Source organism: Penicillium canescens (genome assembly GCF_028828765.1).
Source record: "Penicillium canescens strain IBT 15451 chromosome Unknown utg000005l_segment0_segment0, whole genome shotgun sequence".
Classification (NCBI taxonomy): domain Eukaryota; kingdom Fungi; phylum Ascomycota; class Eurotiomycetes; order Eurotiales; family Aspergillaceae; genus Penicillium; species Penicillium canescens.
In genome coordinates this window covers 2,003,435-2,026,996 of record NW_026703967.1, presented here as the reverse complement: position 1 = coordinate 2,026,996, position 23,562 = coordinate 2,003,435, and the positions used below count along the sequence as shown (strand labels likewise).

General features: G+C 48.3%; 10 protein-coding genes across 10 annotated transcripts; 7 read left to right on the top strand and 3 right to left on the bottom strand.

The window, feature by feature from the left end:
• Positions 1-1,254: 1,254 nt before the first annotated feature.
• On the top strand, positions 1,255-2,996 carry N7446_008354 (sugar porter family MFS transporter; the record flags this gene model as incomplete). The annotated part of the gene is made up of 4 exons (XM_058517099.1): positions 1,255-1,331; positions 1,387-1,825; positions 1,885-2,532; positions 2,589-2,996. The coding sequence occupies 4 exons, from the start codon at positions 1,255-1,257 to the stop codon at positions 2,994-2,996; spliced, it is 1,572 nt and encodes a 523-aa protein (XP_058370745.1).
• A 222-nt stretch (positions 2,997-3,218) lies between these two features.
• N7446_008353 (DNA-directed RNA polymerase I subunit RPA34) lies at positions 3,219-4,203 on the bottom strand (the record flags this gene model as incomplete). Its single annotated transcript, XM_058517098.1, has 2 exons — positions 3,219-3,951; positions 4,010-4,203. 2 exons carry the CDS (start codon positions 4,201-4,203, stop codon positions 3,219-3,221), a joined length of 927 nt encoding a protein of 308 aa, XP_058370744.1.
• Positions 4,204-4,517: 314 nt separating this feature from the next.
• Positions 4,518-7,115, top strand: grc3 (uncharacterized protein; the record flags this gene model as incomplete). Its single annotated transcript, XM_058517097.1, has 4 exons — positions 4,518-4,551; positions 4,616-5,133; positions 5,186-5,497; positions 5,556-7,115. 4 exons carry the CDS (start codon positions 4,518-4,520, stop codon positions 7,113-7,115), a joined length of 2,424 nt encoding a protein of 807 aa, XP_058370743.1.
• Positions 7,116-7,317: 202 nt separating this feature from the next.
• gua1 (GMP synthase (glutamine-hydrolyzing)) lies at positions 7,318-9,436 on the top strand. The gene is made up of 5 exons (XM_058517096.1): positions 7,318-7,522; positions 7,610-8,097; positions 8,155-8,634; positions 8,686-8,889; positions 8,946-9,436. Exons 1-5 carry the CDS (start codon positions 7,458-7,460, stop codon positions 9,308-9,310), a joined length of 1,602 nt encoding a protein of 533 aa, XP_058370742.1. The 5' UTR covers positions 7,318-7,457; the 3' UTR covers positions 9,311-9,436.
• A 43-nt stretch (positions 9,437-9,479) lies between these two features.
• On the bottom strand, positions 9,480-10,888 carry N7446_008350 (uncharacterized protein; the record flags this gene model as incomplete). The annotated part of the gene is made up of 7 exons (XM_058517095.1): positions 9,480-9,778; positions 9,837-9,941; positions 9,992-10,070; positions 10,501-10,541; positions 10,600-10,626; positions 10,701-10,784; positions 10,843-10,888. 7 exons carry the CDS (start codon positions 10,886-10,888, stop codon positions 9,480-9,482), a joined length of 681 nt encoding a protein of 226 aa, XP_058370741.1.
• Positions 10,889-12,132: 1,244 nt separating this feature from the next.
• N7446_008349 (SDR family oxidoreductase) lies at positions 12,133-13,531 on the top strand (the record flags this gene model as incomplete). Its single annotated transcript, XM_058517094.1, has 4 exons — positions 12,133-12,412; positions 12,473-12,612; positions 12,660-12,849; positions 12,927-13,531. The coding sequence occupies 4 exons, from the start codon at positions 12,133-12,135 to the stop codon at positions 13,529-13,531; spliced, it is 1,215 nt and encodes a 404-aa protein (XP_058370740.1).
• Positions 13,532-14,787: 1,256 nt separating this feature from the next.
• Positions 14,788-14,973, top strand: N7446_008348 (uncharacterized protein; the record flags this gene model as incomplete). Its single annotated transcript, XM_058517093.1, has 1 exon — positions 14,788-14,973. The coding sequence occupies one exon, from the start codon at positions 14,788-14,790 to the stop codon at positions 14,971-14,973; it is 186 nt and encodes a 61-aa protein (XP_058370739.1).
• Positions 14,974-15,680: 707 nt separating this feature from the next.
• Positions 15,681-17,566, bottom strand: N7446_008347 (uncharacterized protein; the record flags this gene model as incomplete). Its single annotated transcript, XM_058517092.1, has 2 exons — positions 15,681-16,055; positions 16,112-17,566. The coding sequence occupies 2 exons, from the start codon at positions 17,564-17,566 to the stop codon at positions 15,681-15,683; spliced, it is 1,830 nt and encodes a 609-aa protein (XP_058370738.1).
• A 741-nt stretch (positions 17,567-18,307) lies between these two features.
• N7446_008346 (NAD(P)/FAD-dependent oxidoreductase) lies at positions 18,308-20,020 on the top strand (the record flags this gene model as incomplete). The annotated part of the gene is made up of 6 exons (XM_058517091.1): positions 18,308-18,463; positions 18,523-18,705; positions 18,756-18,968; positions 19,019-19,642; positions 19,697-19,773; positions 19,816-20,020. The coding sequence occupies 6 exons, from the start codon at positions 18,308-18,310 to the stop codon at positions 20,018-20,020; spliced, it is 1,458 nt and encodes a 485-aa protein (XP_058370737.1).
• Positions 20,021-21,036: 1,016 nt separating this feature from the next.
• Positions 21,037-23,378, top strand: N7446_008345 (transcriptional regulator family TF; the record flags this gene model as incomplete). The annotated part of the gene is made up of 7 exons (XM_058517090.1): positions 21,037-21,150; positions 21,201-21,249; positions 21,325-21,962; positions 22,014-22,064; positions 22,112-22,236; positions 22,287-22,485; positions 22,560-23,378. 7 exons carry the CDS (start codon positions 21,037-21,039, stop codon positions 23,376-23,378), a joined length of 1,995 nt encoding a protein of 664 aa, XP_058370736.1.
• Between the last annotated feature and the right edge of the window lie 184 nt (positions 23,379-23,562).

The following is a 23,562-nucleotide window of genomic DNA, read 5'->3' as shown; positions in this document are numbered from 1 at the left end:
ACTGATATAGTCGGATACAGGTCAAGGACGATGGATGCTAAACTGTGGTGAATCACCGGTCGGGCAGTCAGAGGTTCGAGCCAGGTGAATGGCCGGTGCTGATAGGGCGATAGACACTGCACCAGTCAGGAGTTAGAACACGTCAAGCTAGACCTGCAAATGACTCTGTCATGCTAATGCGGTCAGCCGATGAACGTGGAATGCCTAAGGTGGAACGTACGGAGGATCCCCGATAAGCACTTGGAGCTTGGGCGCCGGAGATGATATCGGGCTTGAAGCTGTCAAATCATGCACACTCCAACCAAGCGCTATGTCTATAAATGAAGCAAGGAATACAGAACGCTTTCTTCAGAGGTCAGAGACAATACAGATACAAAGAAACGAAGGAGACCATTAGCTATCGCATGTGATGCAATCAGGTGATGCTTATGTCACCAAGGTACCCCAGCCTGTGGCCATCCAGGACCCGGGGCGATCCACATATATGTTCTCTTAGCATCTCCTTGCTTTAGTTTCACTTATCCTTAGATCTGGGATGATCCAAAGACCATATATCTCTTTGTCTTAGCAAGAAATGATAGAGGAGTGGGTCAACATAGAGTGCTAAGCATCTGGGGATCGCCTTAATGTCGGAGATATGTTGATTATAGATGGAGCAGGTTCTATATAAATCATCACATTCGACTCCTAAGCCTATGTATATGAGCAGCCCGGGAGTGCGTTTTAGCTCGCGAATATTTACGGCCTCTCTCAAGGCGTAAGTCTAGACCCAAGTCAGCCGACGAAACCCCTTACAAAGTACTGGATCTAGCCCAGCACGTTGCATCAACAATCACCCCGAAGGCATTGCGAACGGACGCGCGTTGTCAAATCCTTTCAGCCCGAGCTGATATGCTGTGAGGATCCCCTAGAATATGTGGTTACAGTCACTATGAGGATAGCACCATCGCTGAGCGCGAAGGCGTGCTCTAGAGGCGAGCAAGCATACATCGGCTATCGGCTGGCGGAAGTATACACCCAGCACGCAAGAACATCCTTGTATCTACCCACAATGAGATAGAGATGTCTATGTAGAAGCTTTGCCTTTATATGCGAAGCAACAGCCATGTCGCCTTGGCCTTTTGCTGGAACTCAAACAGAGCCCAATCTAAAGAGTAGGCCCCTTGGATAGAAATATCCCTGTGCTTGATCTTTTCTTATTTCCTGGCTTCTTTCTTTCATTCTCTCTTTCTCTGGCTTTGACATATATCAGCAATGGGGCTTTTTACGATTCCAGAGTTGAACACCCGTCTTGGCACCTTCCGTGCCTATCATTTGGCAGCCATTGTTTTGTATGTCAGCTCATGGACAGTGATATCATGATAGAAACTGATATACTTTCTACAGCATCTCCTCTTTCCTATCTGCGTACGACTCGGGTGTTGCAGGTGGTATCCTAACCTACAAATCCTTCCAAGCAGACTTGGGCTACGAGACTGAATCCCAGTCCAAGGTATCCTCGCTCACAGTTGGGTTGGAGCAACTGGGATCTTTCATTGGAGCTGCAGTGATCTACCCACTGACCAACAAATATGGACGCAAGTTCACCATCCTCGGCTCAACGGCTCTCTTCATCATAGGCGTCATAATCCAAGTCATCAAAACCCACTCCCTCGCAGCTTGGTATATCGGCCGTATCATTGCTGGTCTGGGCATGGGTGGTCAGAGTGTGGTAATTCCCATGTACTCAGCAGAGATGACACCAAAAGAGATCCGTGGTCGATGTGGTTCTTTCTACCAATGGCTCTATGCATGGGGTGTGTTCACAGCATACTGGATTGACTATGTGGGTCTTAACTCTACCATTAGCCCTAAAAAGGATCAACGACACTAACCACCAAGCAGGGTGTAGCCAAGAGCAACTCCATCGCGGGCACTTCTCGCGAGTGGCAGATCCCCGTTGGACTGCAACTGATCTCAGGAGGAATCCTATTCATCGGCTCCTTCACCTTACCGGAATCGATCCGTTGGCTACTGACACAAAACCGCACCGACGAGGCCTGGAAGTCCATTACTTGGATTCGCGGCGGCGAAGGCATCAAGACCCGTGAAGAGTTCACAGAGACCCAGCTGGGACTCCAGGCTGAGCAGGCAGAGCGCAAGGGCTTCTCATACCGAGAGCTTCTCGAGCCAGCCAATCGACTCCGCTTCATTGTTGGGCCTCTGCTATTCATTTTTCAAAATGCCACGGGCAGCAGTGCACTGGCGGTTTTCGCACCACAGTATTTCAAGCTGATTGCGGGCAGTGGAACGAACCGTAACATGCTGTTGACTGGTTTGTTTGGTGCCGTCAAGGTCATTGCTAGTACCTTTTTCATCTGGGTACTGGCTGAGAGATTTAGTCGCCGTATGACGCTCGCCGGTGGCGCTGCACTTATGGCCATCTGCATGCTCATCACTGCACTCATTGTCGATTACATCCCGACTCAATCTGCGACTAATGTTACCTCTGCTGGAAGGGCGACGGTTGCTATGATCTATCTTGACATTATGGTCAGTCAATTCATTTTCCATCTAGACGCACAGGATATTTGCTAATCTACCAATAGATCTACAACTGCTCTTGGGGTCCATTGCCTTGGGCCTATGTACCGGAGATATTCCCAACGCGGATTCGAGCTCTAGGGTTGGCAGTCAGCATGCTTGCTCACTGGGCATCATCTTTCTGCTTCTCGTTCGCGAGTCCCTACATGATCAAAAACGTTGGCGCAAACACTTTTCTGATCTTCATGGGCTTTGACATCGTAGCTGCTGGCTTCTGCTGGGTTTTCGTCAAAGAAACTCGCGGCAAGAATCTCGAAATTGCTGCTGGTACTGAGTGGGAAATTGCGGAGCGTAGCTCGACTGACGATAGTGAGAAAGGAGGCGTGCTGAATGCGGATGGCAAGAAAGTTCAGATCGTCAGTGTGCATGAGAACTTCCATGCAAACCTCAAGCATCGGTCTGTGGAACATTGAAAGGTGAACGTGGTACCCATGCCGGGGATCTACTTCTCGACATCAGCTTAGAGCTGCAATCGCTATTTGCAAGATCATTGGAAGATCGAAATATAAATGCCCTCTTAGTGAAACTCACAACGCAACGACCTTGGGAATACCAAGGGAAATGAAACTGTAAATTGTACATAATATTTGTAAAATGTCGTAAAAACAAAGCTAGACATAAAACCAAACGCCAGATCATGCCTTCTCGGACTTTTTCCGCTTCTTCTCCTCCTTGTCCTTGGAGGACTTTTTAGACTTCTTAGGCCTTGTCTCATCATCGCCATTCTCTTGCGAGCGCTTCTTTGACTTCTTGCGAGGCACAGCCGCCGCTTGAGGAGCATCAGCCTCAGTGTGATCGTGTTTCCGCTTGCGCTCCTCTCCCTTGGGCACCTTGAACGAAGGCACTTCAGCTTCGGATTCCGAGCTGGAGCCGAAGGTTTCTGGGCCAGCAGCGGCAGTTCCGACAGGTCGGAATCGCATTTTCAAGTGCTTTGGTTGAGGCCTGGCGGGCTTGACTACCTCGCGCAGTGCTGCCACTGCGGCGTCTGATTTTTCCGAGCTTGGGAGATCGATCAATTCCTGGACGTGGAAACTGGGGATGCTAGCGGCTGCGGTGCGGTAGGTTTGTGACTTCTCGTCAAAAACGAGAAGTGACTTGTTGGGGAGGCCGGCCTCTGAGAAAGATTCGGTGGGGATACCGTAGTTCACGCCGTCATGGCTGAGGATCGGCTCGCCCTGCATCACCTTGGACATGGTCACCTCTTTAACTTTGGACAATGGGAGAGAGGCAGGGGCTGTGAGGTGGATGATTTGTTTGCCGTTGAGGTTGGAGAGAAGGGAGGTAGTTTTGGAGGATGGCGGGGCTTGCTTCTTTGCAGACTTGAAGCCCGCGGGGGGCTTGTAGGGCTGAGGACCGGAAATTGAGACCCTGAAGGTGCATAGATTAGTCTCATTGTATGTTGGTATTAGAATTGAGAACCGCTTACTTCTCGCCCGAGGTTGTAGGCTTCATTTCACTGGAGCTGTCCGAGTCGCTGTCGGAGTCTGAGCCCGACGAGCTCGAGGTCTCATCTGAGCTTGATTCCTGTGCCTTCGAGAGTTTCTTCATGTTCTTTTCTTGCTTAGTCGTAGGCTCGGGCGAGGTCGACCTGCTCGAGCTGCTATCGCTATCGGATGCCATGGCGGCTGTTCAAGGTATCGGGCAAAACGAAGACCGATGATGCTTTCGCAAGAGATGCGCGGAGTGCTGGCGCAGCCAAGTCCCACGATGCAAATTCAGTGAAGCGGTCAAAACTTTTTCCAGGGATTATAATTGCGAACCCGCAATTCCGCAATAGTTGACGTTGAGTGAGAATGTTCGAATTGAACGGCCGATCTTTTTTCTGCTCCGCGGGAGCACGGACCACAGGCCAACTTTTTTTGCTTATCGGCCTTGGACCGCATTATCAAAACGGTCGATTTCTCTCTAACTCTCACTACGGTCAATTGCATACAATGAAGAGAAAGGCCGAGAAACAACAAGCAGGTGGTAAGCTTCACATATCCATGCCCCGCGACGCCAATGTAAAGCTAACACGCCTGTCGTTTTCTAGCTCCGCTGAGCGCTTTCGCAGCCTTCGCTGCGCGCAAAGCTCGCCAGCAACAAGCGCTGGAGCCAGCCGTACCAAAAGCGGCGCCACAAGCTGTAGCTGCAAGCGAGCCGCCCTCGAAAAAGCCGCGACGATCCCTCGAAGTAGCCGAGACTGAACCAAATGGAGAGCGTCACCCACGAACAAGGGCAGCAAAGAAACAAGATGAGCCATTGCCTGCCAAGAAAACGCCAGAACAGCCTACAAGGGTCACCCGGTCTCATAAGTCTGAAGCCCAGCCGGAGCCGGAGAATGCCCCCGAGGAATCAGACGTTGAGTCCGAGCAAGAGGAAGTCGCAAATGCCGATGAAATGGATGAGGACGAAGTTGCATCTGTCGCGGGTGATGCCGATGGCTATGAATCGCCCGCGGAAATTCCAGCAGAACTCCAAAACTTCCCTCTATCAAAGGCTCGGTTGAACAAGAACAACATTGTTTACAGTGACGGTAACACTCTCTGTGTCCGTATCAAGGAGAGAGCAGTATGTACAAAACTACCCGACTGATGGATGTGACCTTGCTGACTTGGCACAGAATCTTGCACTGATTGGTCATTATGAACTTTGGGTTAAAAGAGGCGTTGTTAGTCTGATGGGCGCGAAACTGCACCCTTCCGCAGAAGTGCATAGAGTCTATGCTCCCTCGACACACTCCTTGCCAGTTATCAAATGTGTTTCTGGCATTGACGGTGAAGCAGAAGTCGAGCTTAAGTCTTGCAGCAGCGGCATCGCCCGTCTCCGGGACCTTTCCCCTCTATATCAAAAGATCTGGGCTGGTCAGAACACAGCTGCAGATAAAATCACTTTGAAGGGCGCTGCGAAAGACTCGAAGCGAACCTTCTCAGTTGTGAGTGGCCTTTCCTTTATTCGAGTGCAAAGCCAAGGCTAACGGTTTGATTTGACAGTTGTACACATCGTCAGATGATACCATGAACAGACATCTCCGACCCCTTCATCTCGACAAGAAATGGAGTGCCTCGATGAAAGCCCTCTCACAGCGCCAAAGCAGACTTCGTGTTCTGGTATGCGGTCCTAAAGCGTCAGGAAAATCTACGTTCAGTCGCTACTTATTGAACCATGTTCTCAGTGCTGCGCCTGAGGTCGAGACTGGATACACGAATACGGACGGTGTTGCTTTCCTGGATCTAGACCCAGGTCAGCCCGAGTTTGCCCCTATGGGCCAGGTTTATCTTGCGCGCGTGCGCTCTCCATTCTTTGGTCCGCCCTTCACCCACCCATCGCTGGACGAATCCCGCGACGGTGAAATGGTGCGAGCGCATCATATTGGTGCAACATCACCCAAAGAAGACCCGGACCACTATGCTATGGCTGTCATGGATCTGATGGATCAATATCGCTCGTTGCTGGACAAGTATCCTCGGTGCCCTCTGATTATCAACTATCCTGGTTGGATCTTTGGTCAAGGATTAGAGGTTGCAACATGGTTGGTCAGAACACTCGGTCTTTCCGATGTGGTTTATATGAGCGAAAAGGGTCCATCAGAGGTCGTGGATCCTTTGGCTCTGGCAGCCCGTGAAGCTCGCGTCCCCATGACCATTCTTCCTTCGCAGCCCACCGATTTTGTGAGCCGATCAAGCGCTCAACTACGCGCCATGCAAATTCAGTCATACTTCCACATGTCTCATCCGACTGACCTCAGCACACCATTGTGGACGGATGTTCCCCTCTCCCGTACCAGACCTATCACTGTGGAATACGCGGGCTCACGGCAAGGAATCACGGGTATCATGGTCATGGGATCTCAGATCAACCCTGATCTCTTGCAAGAAACTCTCGAAGGAGCTATTGTAGGTATCGTGGCAGTGGAATCGCCGAGCGCCATCACAGGTGAAATGGCAAGACCTGCGGCCTCGAATGACTCGGACATGGACATGGATTCAGAGAACCCAGGTTTGAGTGATTCAATACAGGTTGCCGCGTCTGCAAGCATTGTGCGAACACGTGAAGACCTTCCATATCTTTTCGTTGGGTCCGGCAGTTGCACTCCCTTGGATCCAAGATCGTCGCATTGCCTCGGTCTAGCTTTGGTCCGCTCGATCAATACTTCTACGCACAAGCTTGAACTCTCCACGCCTATTCCCTCTTCCCTCCTTGAAAAGTCAATTCAGCAAGGCCATGGCCTTGTACTGGTTCGTGGTCAAATTGATAACCCGAATTGGGCTATCAGTGAAGAATACTATGCCGCTCGTGCAGCAGAACGTCGTTACCAGATGTCAGCATCCCGGTCGCGCAAAACTGGAGACTCTGCCAATGATAGTGATCCAGAGCATGACCGAACTCTTGCTCTTCTGCGCGAGAGGATACGGAGAGCCAGCAATGTGCCCTGGATGACCGTTGTGGAAGACAACAGTCGTCACCAACGTGAAGCTGCTGCGCGTGAAAAGTCATTATGGAAGTTGAGGAAGAAGGCATACCCCGGTAGTGACAGCGAGCCAGAGTGGTAGATCTCACCAAGTGTCAAATACAAGAGATCAATGCAATTGCGTATATAACAGAGCTTTAGGGCCTTATCACTTTGCCCCTCATTAGTCATGAAAGCGGAACCATATCTGGCCAATCAGAAACCCTAATTGGCGGCAGAATGCGGGTGTTCCCCATGTACCACTTTTTTTCTTCTCTTATCGGTTTCTCAGATTTCTTCCTTCCCTTGACTCATTGCGATATTCCTCTGGAGGTTATTTCATTTGGCCGATATACCTCTTCACAGTCAATTGCATTTGATCTGTGATTACTTCCACCCCTTTCAATTTTATTGAGATCACTGTGTGACTCAAACTCTTATCACCATGACTGAGGTGATTCCTCACAACAGCTTCGACACCATCCTGGTGCTCGACAATGGATCGCAATAGTATGTTCTCCTTACCGATGATCGAATCTTGTGGTCAATCCAACTTTGCGTCTCAATTCGTCGAGTCTAACCGACTACTTCGTGCAGCACCCACCTCATTACCCGCCGTCTACGAGAGATCAATGTGTACTCTGAGATGCTCCCCTGCACCCAGAAGCTGGCCGATCTCGGCTGGAGCCCCAAGGGAATTATCCTGTCCGGTGGTCCCTACTCCGTGTACGAGAAGGATGCCCCCCACATCGACCCCGCCTTCTTCGACCTAGGCGTCCCCATTCTCGGAATTTGTTACGGTCTCCAGGAGATCGCCCACCGTCTGCACGCCGACAACGTCGTTGCTGGTACCGCTCGCGAGTACGGTCACGCTGACCTGCAGGCCACCCGCTTCGGAGGCCATGTCGACAAGCTCTTCGAAGGTCTTGAGGATGCCATGACCGTGTGGATGTCCCATGGTGATAAGCTCTGCAACCTTCCCGAGGGCTTCCACACCATTGGCACAACCAAGAATTCCGAGTACGCCGCTATCGCACACCAAACTGAGCCCGTTTACGGCATCCAGTTCCACCCCGAGGTCACCCGTGAGTCTATGGTTTTCTAAATAGAATTCTCTTGGTCTTGGACTAACGAAATATCAGACACTCCTCAGGGCGGCCAGCTTCTTAAGAACTTTGCTGTCGGCATTTGTGGTGCCCAGCAGACCTGGACCATGTCTGAGTTCATTGGCCAGGAGATCACCCGTATCCGCAACTTGGTTGGCCCTACTGGCCAGGTCTTGGGAGCCGTCAGCGGTGGTGTCGACTCTACCGTTGCTGCCAAGCTGATGACAGAGGCTATCGGCGATCGTTTCCACGCCGTCTTGGTGGACAACGGCTGCATGCGTCTGAATGAGTGCGCCGTCGTCAAGGATGTTCTCCAGAAGCAGCTCGGTATCAACCTTACCGTTGTCGATGCTTCCGAGGAATTCCTGGCTGGCCTGAAGGGTGTCCACGACCCCGAGCAGAAGCGCAAGTTCATTGGTGGCAAGTTCATCGATGTCTTTGAGGAGGAGGCCCGCAAGATCGAGGCCAAGAACGCCGGAAAGGTCGAATGGTTCTTGCAGGGCACTCTCTATCCTGGTAAGTCCTCAATGTCTCTTTATTCGTGATTGGCATGCTAACGTATCTCAGATGTCATTGAGAGTATCTCATTCAAGGGACCTTCCCAGACCATCAAGACCCACCACAACGTTGGCGGTATCGCCGAGCGCCTCATTGCCGGTCACGGCCTGAAGTTGATCGAGCCTTTGCGCGAACTCTTCAAGGACGAGGTTCGTGAGCTTGGTCGCCAGCTTAACATCTCTCCCGAGCTTGTCGGCCGTCACCCCTTCCCTGGTAAGTATCCACAAAGACCACAAAAACTCAGGCCAAACAGCTAACGGCAAAATCAGGCCCCGGTCTTGCTATCCGTGTCTTAGGCGAGGTCACCAAGGAGAAGGTCGACGCGGCCCGCCACGCCGACCACATCTTCATCAGTATGATCCGCGAGGCCGGTCTGTACGACGACATCGGCCAGGCCTACGCCGCTCTGGACCCCTCCCGCGCCGTCGGTGTCATGGGTGACAAGCGCGTTTACGCTAACATCATCCTCCTCCGTGCCATCTCCACCAAGGACTTCATGACCGCCACCCCTTACCCCTTCAGCTACGAGTTCCTGACCAAGGTCTCTACCCGCATCGTCAACGAGGTCCAGGGTGTGTGCCGTGTCGCCTATGACTTCACCAGCAAGCCCCCCGGTACCATTGAGATGGAGTAGATTATGCATCTTAAGGTTGGAATTATAGAAAAGTTCATGTCAATACAAGTTTTAGCTAGAATGATTGGATGCAGGTTACGAATCCATGTGCATAGAAAGGAATCAAGTTCATTAATTTATCCTCCGCTTCTGTATATTTTGCTACAGAACTAAATACAATTGTAGTCTTTTAAAACCCTCCATCATACTTATTCCTCCGCATATGATTTTCTGTTGGATCAGATGGCCCCACCTCCATGTGCAAATCCGTCTTCATCAAGATTCCCCCTGTAGGCACGATGGCCTCTTGGCTTCCAGTAGTAATGGTAGGGTCATCTGCACGGAAGCGATCCACAATACGTTGTAGTGGTTGATCATGGGAGCGGCTATAAGTCTGATATGCTTGGTCGCCATAGTAGCTGCCGAAAAGACGGGGAGCGTACGTCTTGACGAGGACCGAGAAAGAAGGTGCTGATCCGCAAACAATGGCTGGGATAGCAGACCTCGTCAGTTCAAATTCGATGCCGGGGAGTTTGCTCGTACTCACCAACATAATTCTCGATGCTGCACCAATTAAGGGAATCCGCGAGTTCATAATACTGGTCTTTGATACCCGCTAGCCTCTTCACATAAACATATCGCACGCAACCCGCTGGAAACAATTAGCATCCCTTGAAATAAAATGCATCTCATGAGTCTTACCGGCAATAGCAAGGCTTCCAAGTCCAAAGACTCCCGTAAGAGCAATCTTCTTGCGCTGCGCAGTGTAAGCGGCTTTCTTCTAAAGCTGGGATAGATCTCAAGACGAACCAAAGGAATTTGCACTTTCCATAACATCGGGATGGGAGTTAGGTAAATGAGTATATCGGTGACAATATTGAGAACACCGTTAGCCTCATAAAAGGTTTGCTGTGAGCTCGCCGACATGCAGTGCCCGGAAACAGTCCCGGTTATGTCCCAGAACTTGGAAGGTGGGAAACAGGAAAAGATTAGAATCAAGGCACTCGAAATGGACAATCCCAATACCACAAATGATAGGGCATAGACTGCCCATTTCATATATCCGTGCCGGTCGAGACGGAGATAGAACCAGAGTAAGGATAGTTTGATAAACATGATTCCTATCACGTATAGCAGCCGAGTTGACCAGATAGACTGAAGGAGATGGCTGTTAGGCGACTTGACTCGAAATTTTCGAATGGTTCTATTACCTTCAGCATTGGCGCATAGTCTTCCTCGGCGATACCACTGACTGTGTAAGGGATTAGAATTGATCTGTAGGTTGACCTTAGAAGGGGAGTAAAACGCACGATGCTTGCCGGTACCATAGTGCGCCGCTGGATTCAAGTCAGTGATATTCAAAATCAGTAGGATAGTCTTTGGATACCTATCATTGAAGCAATGGACAAACCGAAGGTGAATATCTGCCAATTCTTCGTCAATAGCGCCCATGGAGAGGAGCGGCCTTCACACACAGTTCCCAGGATCATCATAACTTGAAAGTAGTTAGCCTTAGTGCTTAAATAGGGCTTGGAATCTGGCAAGGAACTTACTGTCGTCACTTCCAACTGCTCGAATGACCTTAACTCGCACCCACATTCGTATAGCCATAATGATAGAAATGAAAACTATGAAGCTTATCCCCACGCCGAAGACTGCAGCTTGCCGGGTACCTGATTCGATACCTGCTCGCTGCAGAACGCCAGACGGCATAAAGAATTCCATTTTAGGTGGTAAAACTGCAGGATTTCTCGTTCAGAATGCCATTGTTGACAGATGCTACCACGATGGACCGCACAGCTTTTCAGCCTTTTTTTTCCATTAGTCAATGGCTCCTTTTTCTTGCAGAGACCCCCATGCATCTCATCCTTCCAGTGTGTCTCTGGGGCCAATAGTCGTGGTTCCAGAGTAGTTTCGGCTGAACTACCTATGTCGGAATAGTTACCTCCATGGATGCGTCTCCACTAAATCCTGCGGTCATGGTACTGTATCAAATTGACATCTCAAATTTTGAGGGATTTTGTGTCAATAAGAAAGACCTGAGAAGTTCTTTCTACGCAACTGAATCATCTGACAAGTAAACTACATAAGATTGCCTATGGCTTGACATATTGCAGGCAATATGGCCAATGTTTAGTAGCTTTACGTTACGTCTAGCCGTTTAACTGTCAAGTTATTTAGAGCATCTCTAATCTCCACTGAAGTGGAATTTTACCCATTTATTTCCCGTCTGATCCCTAAAATACAACTAGATTGTTTTACTGTACGGAGATGCATTCATTTTCCCCCGAGACTAAAATTGGGGCATTCGCCAACCAAGTTGAAAGTGGACCTGAAATGAACACTAGTCCTGCGCCATGGCGTCCGATCCCTGCCCCGTCATGAAGTTCGGGCCGCTGCGGGAACGGCCCCGGCGGGGCATTGACCCTTGGCTCCCACGGTTAACTAAAGTCAACTAGAGTCAACTCGAGTCAGTATAAGCCGATCCCCACCCTCAGCTAATATAAGATCTGACTAGCATCCGTCAAACTGTCGATCAGTTCTGGAAGGAGCAATCACTCGGCCCCCAGGCCGGGCTTCGACGATCAGTTTCATTCAGGGCTTCCAACGTCCTTGCGTATATAGTAATGTACAGTCCGGTTTCTTGGCCGAATTCTAGGAGCCAATTCACCCCGTCGAAGCCCTATGTGGGCCTACAACTTAGCACACGGGATACCTCTTGGGGGGTTGAATGATGCCAGGTACTTTTTGGTCCGGAAATACATAAATTGGAGCTCAGGAGAAATATCACTGGTGCTGGTTCATTTTGGATTCCTCCTTATTCCTCAAAACCAATCCTCATGATGTCTGACGGGAAGAAAGTAGCCCTGGTCTTTGGTGCCAGTGGGATCTCCGGATGGGCCGTGGCCAAAAATCTACTATCCTATCCAACTGCTACCACCTTTGATCGGGTTATCGGTTTAACATATCGTCCACGGACAATCGCCGAGAGCGGCCTACCTCAAGACCCTCGACTGGAGCTGTACTCTGGAGTGGATCTCCGGACCGACCTCGACAATGTGAAGAAGCAGATGCAGGAACGCGTTCCAGGTCTAGATCAAGTCACACATATGTACTACCTTGGTATGTGATACGATATGCATCGTTTGCATTAACATTAAACAGAATACTAACCAACCATAGCATACTCCAATGCTACCGCGTACACCGAAAACGTGATGGGCATCAAGAATATCAATAAAGACATGACGTATAATGCCATCCACGCAACCGATTCGCTCTGCTCGCGCCTCCAATTCTTAGTTCTTCAGACTGGAACCAATGTAAGTTCCATTCCTTACTTTAGCCTGGGCCACACTGACCTCGATAGAACTACGGCGTCGCAGTGTTCCAGTACATGGACAAGATTGAGATCAACCCTCCTCTGAAAGAAGACAATCCCCGAATTCCATCGCCATATGGAGACGAAATCTTTTACTATGATCAAGTTGATTTGATCAGGGAGGCTACCAAGGGCAAATCATGGAAGTGGTGTGAGGTTCGTCCTGACCAGATCATAGGTAAGATCCCCTTTACTTTACCTTCACTTACAGTCCAGTCCACCTTTCTCCTCCCTTTCTTACATTAAAATGTTCAGGATTCGTTCCGAATGTGAGTGGCATGACCTTCGTCGAGCCACTAGCTCTCTACCTTGCTCTCTACCGATTCGTCAACGGTCCAGGCGCAAGCGTCATCTTCCCCGGTACAAAAACCAACTTCACCTACACATTCACAGACTCTTCCCAAGATCTTATTTCAAAATCTGAGATCTACCTATCGGTAATCCAGCCCGAGCAGGCGAACGGCGAAGCCTTCAATATTGCCGACACGGATGTTCCGGGGTCCTGGTCTATGAAATGGCCGATCATAGCAGATTACTTTGGCCTGAAGGGGATCGGACCAGGCGAGAAGGGCTGGCAGGATCTCGAAGAGTGGTGGAATGAGCACCAAGATGATTACCGACGGATGTGCGAGACGTATAACCTCGAGCACCGTGATGTTCCTTCTTCGTCGTGGATTTTTGTTAAAGCTGGTTTCACACTTCTTGAACGCAACCGCGAGATGTGTCTTGGCAAGATTCGAGGCGTGGGCTTTGAAGAGGAGATTCCCGTTGGGGAGGGTTATATCGTTGCCCTTGAGCGTATCGCGGAAGCAAGGTTGATTCCGTCTCGGCGTGCGCTATCTGCGTCCTGTCGTATTTAGGGTCGTTTAACATCCTGGATATATCATCAGTTTTGAATTTGAATGGGACAACGCTCGGTACTCTCGCCTCAATCAGACGGATATAAGGACAAAATGAACCCCACATAGCTCTATAATAATATAACCAATATACACATGCTACAAGGGTTTGACCTAGAAGATCGTTGCCGTTACCTCTACCCAATCGCGTTGTAGATTCGCTGGAACTACTTACGGGATCAGCGTTCGCGGATTTTGACCATATGTGATTTAGCGCATACCTTTTTCTAAAACTGTCTGCTGGTGGTTATTATGGGTACCATCTACTTCACATATCCTGAGACCCGGGGATACTCACTCGAGGAGATTGCGGTTGTTTTCGACGGCGACGATGCCAGCATGACGGCTGTGGCGGAATCGCGGAAGGAGGCTGAAGCGAACAAGAAGGAGATAGAACATGTGGAAAGCTCCCCAAAGGGTATTTAATTATACGCATGCCTTTGTATCTTATTCCCGGCTGCGAGGTAGCAAGTCTCCCTGTCGTGATTTTTCATCCTGTCTTTAGCTAGTATCTTTCTCTACCAGATCCAGAGTTCACTCCATGGAATCCAAACAAGAATTCTTCTCACTCGTTGTCCGACTTGCTTACCCGAGCCCCGGATACCCTGATAACTATCACACTAGGTTTTAGCATATAAACAAGTTCCTCAATCCTTACGCCTGTTTCTATAAATCGAGGTAGCGATATGCTCATTACAGAAGACATCGTCATAGTACCTGGTCGATCTTCTCACAATTAGATTTGAGAGTTTCAGAGGTTTGATGTTCCACGAGATTATTATAGAGTCTTCCCACTGTTAATTGGTCGGCAAAAGCGGGAACCTATAGTTATCGTCCAAAAGGGTTCTCGAATGACGTTGTTACGTAGTAAAAAAATTAATATTGCGGAACGATAAAAATATGCTACTGATGCCGCAAAAGTGTCCCTAACCGATACTACGGAAGAGATGGATTTTATGGAAATTCTGATGACGTGGTCATAACCGCACCGCGTATAAGAAGGCTAGCTATATCCTTCGATAGAGGTCAACATTGGCATTGTATAAAGAGACTATCATTTCACCTACCACACGGCAAGAGATCTAAATCCAGTCACATCCAAGAGATTAACTAAAAAATCAGTGAAAGCTACCACCAAGTATGCACTTTCTCATAGGCATATTCTTGCTTTCGTCATCATCCGTTGCTGCCTCAAGTTTGAAAGATTTACCAACACAATGAAATGTCTCAAGGAATTCGGATCGAATAATTGCGACACCAAAGAAACTATCTTGAACGCCGGCAAAATATTTTGCAAAGCTGCTTCGGATCCCGAAAACTCAGACGATGTCTATGATACGCCACGCAAAGCTTATTTATTCCAGGGTCTTTTGGCTGCACAATGGGGTGCGGAGCTGCCGTAGGGTGCTTTCCGATGGGTGATAAGTGGTCAAAAAGCAAGCGTCATTTACACCGAAGAACGTTGTCTAGAAAAAATCAAGGAAATTGTTTCTCGATGTTTTGGGAAGAGAGATGGTGGTTATACTGAAACCTATGGCAGGGAGGCAGATATATTCTAGTGACTACAAAGAAGCAAGAAACAGAGAGAAAACTGGTTGTGCTGATTGAGGCTCGGGGTAAAAAAAAAGTACAGAGGACAGGAGAGAGGGAGAGAGAGAAGAGAGCAGAACACAAAAATCACCGCGTGGCTGGCCCAAGTATATCGCAGTATTGTATCTCACTGAGCGTTACTCGGAAAAAATGCATGCATTTCTCATGCTCTTAACATCGACTATGCCCCTAGCATGAATCTGAGGTACTTTTATTTCTATGCAGCCGAAGACTTACCCAATAATGCTCAGTGAAATACAATAATGGCGCCTTGCTAATTAGGGTTAGATAGGTGCAGGTGGGGGGGGGGGGTTCCATTCATCAAGAAAGGTGGTCCTTATAGGAATGCCCTCGTTGATTGACGATCCCATTCAGAAACGGGAGTGGTACTGAAACGGAAAGGGGAAGTTATCGAGCGTGGCCTGATATCCGATGTATATGTACCACATCGTAACTAAATGATGGAGACTAGTTGGGCCTTTCAAGACACCATGCCTTTCGTGCCCGTAACCCAGTTGCCTCAGCTTGCGAAGCGAGACGCGGCAATCCAGAAATATATGAAAGAAGAGTGGATATTTAACAGTGTGGTCATCGCAACGAACTCTGGCTCCTGGGTCGTTCGATTCACATGTAGTGATCTGCAACTAATCAAACCCCTCCCTTTATATTGTCGAGCTGCAAAATGGAGATACCGAGAAGCAGCAAGGCTCCGCAGTGCCTTTCCATATCGAAGGAAGACAACAAAAGACATCAAGATAGCAATTGCGACGACTAGGATAGTGATGAACGCATTTTTAAGACCCACTTTCGCAACCCATGGCGTGAGCGCGAAGATGAACGCAGTGCTGAAAGTATTGCGCGTGAGCGTAACGCCCACTAGTGCATCTCCAACTATCTGCCTTGGTGTGAGAATGTGCTTCTGGGGTAATTGTGGGCTGTGAAGAAACTTACATCTTTGTATGAGTCGGTTAAGTAGGTGATCGTGAGAGTATTGATAGGGGTGACACCAATGTTATATAATGCCAGGCCGACGACAATAACAGGCCATGGCTGCTTGTCACTGAGTCCAATAGCAAAAACAACTGCGCCGGCCACGACAAATGGGAGGAAGGGAATCATACACCACAGACGCATCTCCGGTTCAAAGATTCCGTTCCGCCGGCGAGATAGAAACATAATCCACCAATCACTCAGTGGGCCAACAATGAGGGCGCCGATAGTGACGCCGATCATTCTCGGTAGACTCATGAGCCCAACCTCAGAGGAAGAGAAGTTATAGGGGGGATTAGGCAGTTGGGCCGACATAGTAGTTGACATGACATCTCCTAGTGCTACCAAGATGCCATAAACAAGAGCCGTCCAAGCGACGGCGGGAATTGTGGTTAAAATAATAAGCGGTTGGTACATATGCTGAAAGAAGGAGTCGTTCGCGGTACCTGAGGATACAGTAATGGTTGTTAAAGCTAGTCTTTGCCAGTATGTCTTGATGGGAATATTGGGGTTGGTTGTGACACCAGTGATGTTGTCCGATGTGGTTTCAACTGCTGCTTTGCTTGAGGCTAGATCCGTGGCTCCTTGTTCCGCATCGATTTGCTTGGTTTCGGCGAATGATTCACCCTCAAGTTTCTTCGTTTGGTGTTTATTGGCTTCTTGGTCTTGAGGATTAGAGGCAAGCAATCGGCCTTCGTTCCTAGTATCAAGTTGCAAGCTTATAGTTGTGAGCGAAACCGACGAGCAAAACTTCGTCTCTTCATATCCGAAGCCGACAGCAAAGATTGTCAGACCGAAGATGATAGCATTCAACCACCATATCCACCTCCAACCCAGACCACTAGCAACAAAACCCGCAATCAGAATGCCCATATAACTAGACAGAAGCCACGTCCAGACATAAAGGGCATTCATTCTCCCTCTTTGGTGCACAAAAAAAAGATCCGCAATGGTCATCTGGACGATGACCTCTGCTAGACTTCCGAAGAAGCATTGTATAACGTTAACGGCTATAAGGTCTCCCACAGTTTGCATCTTCGCGGACCAAATAGAGACGGCAAACTGAACCACTGTGCTGAATAGATACAGCGGTCGACGGCCAAACTTGAGAGCAAACGGAATCAGGATGACAGAGCCTAATGCTAAAGCGGCACAACCAGCAGCATAACTGTCATTCAATATCTCGCTAGTAAAACCGAGCTCTTTCTCCATGGGACCCCATGTTGGCGTATTGGCGTTGATAAACTCGGCGACCATAGCAACATAAAAACAGACTAGTCCCATGTTCAAATACTTGCGCCATGGGGCCCAATTGAGGGGATCATTGGGATCATCTGAGGGTCGTGGTTGAAGAAAAATGGTTTCTCCTTCAGAAATAGTTGTATCCGAAAGGCGTAATGTACCGGGGGGCCACATGGTGTTGCTACCGGTACTGCTATTCGGAAGTGTCGAAGACATAGTGATATCGAGTAGAATGGAGGGCGGACTAGAAGGACCTAAGGTCTAAGGACTGGAGGTGTGTTTATCAGAATTACGAACTGGGCATTCTGAAATTATAAGACGCCGGACTTTATACAGTAAGTATCCGTGATAGAGGCCAGAGACTTTATTACTCGACGTGGAGGTATGATAACCTTATCAACCTACTTTCATGAAGTGGAGTACTATAAATCATTCCAATTGGTGAAAAGCCCCTGTTCCCCGCTGAAGAAAGAATGGAGGGTTTGATCATGCGAATTCCAAGTTTAAGATAGCTGTGGAGCAGAAAGGAGGCCTGTTGTTTTTAATTGGTGGAAAGTCCCGGTTGACGCCATTCGGGAATGAGGATTATCGTGCAAAGCTGAACTAAAGCGGCTGTGGAGCAGAAACAATAACTGCTTTCTAATTGGAGGAATGTCCCGGTTGGTGTACCTGATAGCCGAAAGAATATTGGAAGCGTTCTCATGTACAAAGCCAACTGCGAAGTAGAACCGTATCAGCTCGACCTTTCTGTTTACAGCAGAATGTCAGCTTCCATTTGGAGAGAATGGGGGCGATCGTACGGTAGGTCCGAGCCTAGTATAAATGCATTTTGAATCCCCCCAAAAATATCACCCACATCCATTTGATAGCAATCGGATTGTACTCTTGGATTTCCTTCACCACGTAACTGACAAAATGGGGCAGGATGCATTCAAAAACTTTGGCTTTCCGAAAAGGGCTGGTTATTCCGTTTCGCACTGGCTACAATCTGTACAGGATGATCCTCTTCTGAATCATCGAACAACACCAAAGTTGCCTCCGTCTGCAGACATCGTAATCATCGGATCCGGTGTGAGTGTCTTTCAATGTTAGTAAGAATTCTTGGATGGCTGGCTGAGAGCTGAAAATAGATTTCTGGGACCTTGATTGCCCAAAGTGTCGCAGAAACGTGGCCTGAAAAGAAATCGGTCGTTATCGAGGCCCGTCAATTCTGCTCTGGTGCTACTGGTCGAAATGCTGGACACTGCAAGCCTGACCAGTGGCGAGGATTCATAGAGTATGAGGAACGTTTTGGCACTCAGCAGGCCTTAAAGGTATCAAGCTTTCTGTTTATGTCCCCGTTTATATTAATGCAGGCTGGTAGATCCTGCAAAATGAACAGCAAACGTGGTCCGAAGTGGTCCAATACATCGAGAAAAACAATGTTGACTGCGAGCATTGGACTGGTGACACACTTGATGTTCCAATTACGCCTGAGGAAGCAGAGAGCGCAAAAAAGACCTTTGAGCGGTACAAGGCAGCTGGTGGTAGAGTTGATCATATTCAAGTTACACACGACCCGAAAAAGGCAGCAGAGGTTCACAAAACTGATACCTACCTACGTTGACACGACTGACAGCAATCCAGATATCGCAAATAAAGGACGCGCAAGCATGTTATGCGTGGCCGGCATCAACCCTACACCCCTGGAAATTTGCGGCGCATGTTATGCGTAGCAATATTCAAAGAGGCGTGAACCTCCAAACAAATACCAGAGCAACCAAGGTCGTCCCTTCAAGGAGAAGTAAAACCAAATGGATTGTCAGAACCGAACGTGGCGATATTGAGTGCTCAGAGGTCGTCCATGCATCCAATGCGTATAGTTCTGCACTCGAACCGTCTCTGCGGGGTCTTATCACGCCGTGTCCTCACATGTGCAACAAGGTTATTCCACCCAAGGCTGGTGAAGACTTTGCAGGCTTCAAGGGCTCTTATGGTGTTTTGCTTCCTCAAAACGACCTGATTACTATCAATCCGCGCCTTAAAGGTGACGGCGCAGTTCTTTTCGGTGGCAGCAACCCAGGTCAGGATGAATTTATGCAGTGGTTAAAGGAAAACCCCCATCGGTACACGGACGATGGTCTCACTGGGTTTGATTCGGTCACCAAGGCTATCCATAAATTTGCAGTTGGAGAATTGAAAGGATGGTCAACCGATGACATGAAGCAAGAGGAGGCTTACCAACACGCGTGGAGTGGTATCCTTGGACTTGTAAGTACTTTACAAGCTATAAAAATACTTGAACATGGGCTAATATTAGACCAGAGCGAAGACGGCGTGCCGTTCGTCGGGCAATTACCTGGACTACCGGGCCAGTGGGTTTGTGCTGGGCATCACGGACAGTAAGTGTATACATGTCTCCTACACTGGCAGTAGTTTTACAGCTTCAACTCTGCTAACACTGTGGCCTGTGAGCTCATCAGTGGCATGGCGCGTATCTTCACCATAGCACCCGGCTTGGTCAAGTTGATGGATGGAGGTTCTTGGGCAGATACGCAGCTGCCTGATGTTTTCCAAATGACTGTAGCAAGGACTGAACGGCTGAAAAAGCGGTTGAGGACATTGTCTCCAGTTCGTGCTCGCATCTGATGCTATAATTGCAGACTATTGGAATGTGCCGTGTGGCAAGTTTGTCTCTGGTATCATTTAAATGACTTCACTGCATTTTAGAATGTATTCTTTCGAAGATATCACAAATCCATCTTCAGGTCATATAAAGTGAGGGTCTTCTCTCCAAAATGGTGGGTATAGAGCGATATTTCTGTGGTTTTGTAAGGGTTGACCTTGTTATAAGCGTTTCGCTACTTTTCCATGAGTATTGTTGTTAGGTGGTAGAATCCAAAGTGTCCTCACAAGACCGTGGGAATTGCGAGCCGTTTTACATATGCTTGTATCCCATACATGCTAGGTATCTGCGCACAGTAACCTTTTTACACACACTCCAAATAATCATTTACTCTTATTATTAATAAGCTCCGCCAATCCGCTCGCGTTTGTCTTAAACGGGGCACACAGTGAGTAATATAAAAGACAGTTGCATACTTTGAAATGCCCTGTAAATAAGCATATGAGGAGGCCAGAGAGCAAATCCTAAGAACGGAATGGATCCGCGAAGAAGCTATCTGATTTTGGAGAACTGAGACTTGGTAACGAACTTTTTGTACTAAAGCCTCATTGGAAAGGCGGTCAATCACGCCTGTTGTTAGCCAGCACTCAATACCTCATACAGATAGTCTAATCGTTAGTTAACTTAACCAATAGTTGGATACAGAGATAAATAGGCTAGATTTAGTCTGATACCAAAATTGAACAATCTGGCCATGAGATTAATAAGTTGTAGAGCAGTATCAATAGATGCAATTGTTCGCCCAAAACGTTCATCCAAATAATATAAAGTATTTCCTTGGCAAATCCATGAGCCAATGAGAAGCGCTTTACCCCATAAATCTTGAGGGGCGGTGATAAGAACCGGAAGGGTATCTATCCCGTACCACTTCTCACCATTCTCACCCTGTCGGACCAGTGTTGCCTTCCGGACCGCAAGCTCAGGAAAGTAGAAGCCGATTAAAAGTTTTCCGAACTAACTCGCTGTCACAAAATTCTCAATGCTGCCACATCAGGAAAATAACAAGAGACACTCATCCCGAGGTTCTCGACGCATACCATCAGGAAGCAGGACACTGCTCGCGTGCGCGAAATGCAAAGAAAAGAAATTGAAGGTATGATGGAAACATCCAATTGGGTTTGATATTCTAATCCAATAATAAAGTGCGACAATAAGGTCCCGGGATGTAACAACTGTCTCATTGCAGGATCCGGTCAGTATATATTTTGTCGCTCGGCTTCTTTTTTTTTTTTTTGGTCTGCGATTTTAAGCTAACAATGAATGACAGTTTGTCTCGTGGAAGACCCAGTAACAAGGACATATCGGCCGCGAAACTATATTGAAATATTAGAAAAACGCATCGCTCTTCTCGAAAGCCTTCTGAAGCAATGTCGTCCAGATCTCGCCAATAGCGACGTGTTCAAACATCATGCACTTCAGCCGAATTCTTCTTCTCTGACACAACACATCGAAATCCCACATCACCAGCACGGTGATCAATCCGCCTTACCCATAGCCAAAGATAATGTTGAAGCAGATGATGGTGTTGACAAGCTGGCATCTAGAGTCGGCCTACTAAGCCTGAATGCAGCTGGAGCCGAGCCTCAATATTTGGGCTCTTCTTCGATTTTCGCTTTCTCGCGCTTGATTAATTCATACCTCCGTCAAGTGGTTTCCCATGATCCCTCGATGGCCAACGTGCTTGATTATACTGAGAGCCGCTCTTCCGTACTACCATCACCATGCTTATTGCCCGCTTACGAATCGGCTGTCAAATTGAGTGACTCTTATTTCCAGAATGTTAACACCCATTACCCCTTCTTACACGAGCCGACCTTCAGGGCATGGGAGACGATGTTAGTGAATGAGTCTACGGGGCTGGAAAGAATTTCCCCCAGTTCTATCTCCTTGTTTTTCTTGAATATGGTAAGAGGAGAAGTGGCTTTATTATTTTTGAAATATTGCTCACAATGGTAGGTGTATGCTGTTGGTGCTTTGCTTCTACCCGATCTCGGATACTCGGCGGAGGTAAGCAGACAGTCCTATCGAACTCCGTAAAGCTGACTGTCTATTAGCGTCTGTACATTTCAGCACTATTGTATATCGATGATATCTTGGCCTATGATAACCTAGAGGCTGTACAGGCCATGCTGTGCTGCGCAATTTACTCTCTTAGATCCTCCACTGGTACTTCGCACTGGTATGGGTGACATAAAAACAACGAAGTGGTCTCTTGCTCACGACGCATAGGAAAGTAGCCAGTCTAGCACTTCGTCTGTGTATTGACCTGGGTTATCACCGAAATACGAAGCACTTTGCACCACCTGAAAATATACTCCAGGTAGAATTACGCAAAAGGGTGTTCTGGTGTGCCTATGCGATGGAAACTCAAGCTGCCGTAATGTTGGGTCGCCCTCTGGGTGTCCCTTACCAGGAGGTTGACGCTGAAGTATGTTTCAACCCTTTTTCGATTATCAGCCTAAGGGCACTCCTTATGTCCAAATCTAATTTATTCATGAATAGTATCCGATTGACATCGATGATTTATTGATCAAGGACACTGGGCTTGTTGGCGCGCCACGGAGCTCCCCGAGTGATGTGCCAACTAACATGACAAGAGCGATACATACATTCCGAATTCGACGTCTTTTAAATCGCATTTATACCTGTCTTTACTCAAAAGCCGACCCGCGTTGCTCAGGCAAACACGATCAGCAGGTTGACGTGAAGAATATCCGTGCCGAGATCGAGAAGTGGCGCTCTGAAATTCCACCCACTGCTTCTCATTCCGGTGAAGAGCTTGTCTTGTTCACGAGTGTGGACTGGTATGATCTGGAATATAACTACACGATTTTACAGCTTTATCGAGCCCAAATCGTCGATCATCCGACTCAGGCTACAGAGGATGTTTTTATTGATTGCCTGAGGGCTGCAGAGAGTATTTGCCAAAGCTATCGTCGTCAATTTTTAGGAACGCCAATGAGCTGTACCTGGGCGGCACTTCATGAGCTTTTCCTTGCGGGATTGACATACCTCCACTGTCTCTGGACATCGCCTGTAGCACGAGAGGTATCTGGCCGTGGGCAAGCGAACAGCACGTGTAATGACTGCACAATCGCATTGACGGTCATGGCAGACCGATGGGATGTCGCTACCCCCTTCCGTGAGACATTTGTGGCGCTCGCTAGCCGAACAATGGCGATGATGAGTGAGCAGGCTGATGAAAATGTATCTAAGAACGTTCCTTCTGCGGATTCCGAGAACTGGGCTGAAGAGGACTCGGCGGAGTGGATGAGAATTGTGGCCGGTGCCGGTGTGCTGAGGGCTTTAACGGGCTTTTGACTGGTTTAGCGAGCGAATGGCTCTCCACAAAATGGCGCGAACTTGGAAATATATTGAATTATACATCGATCATACTCTTAGCCGATGACAGTGATTGCAGCACCACGCACTTTGGCTTCTGCAATCCCCAATTTAGGTCTGAAGGCTAGGCCTAAAACCCAACCCATCTGGGTTTTAGGTCCAA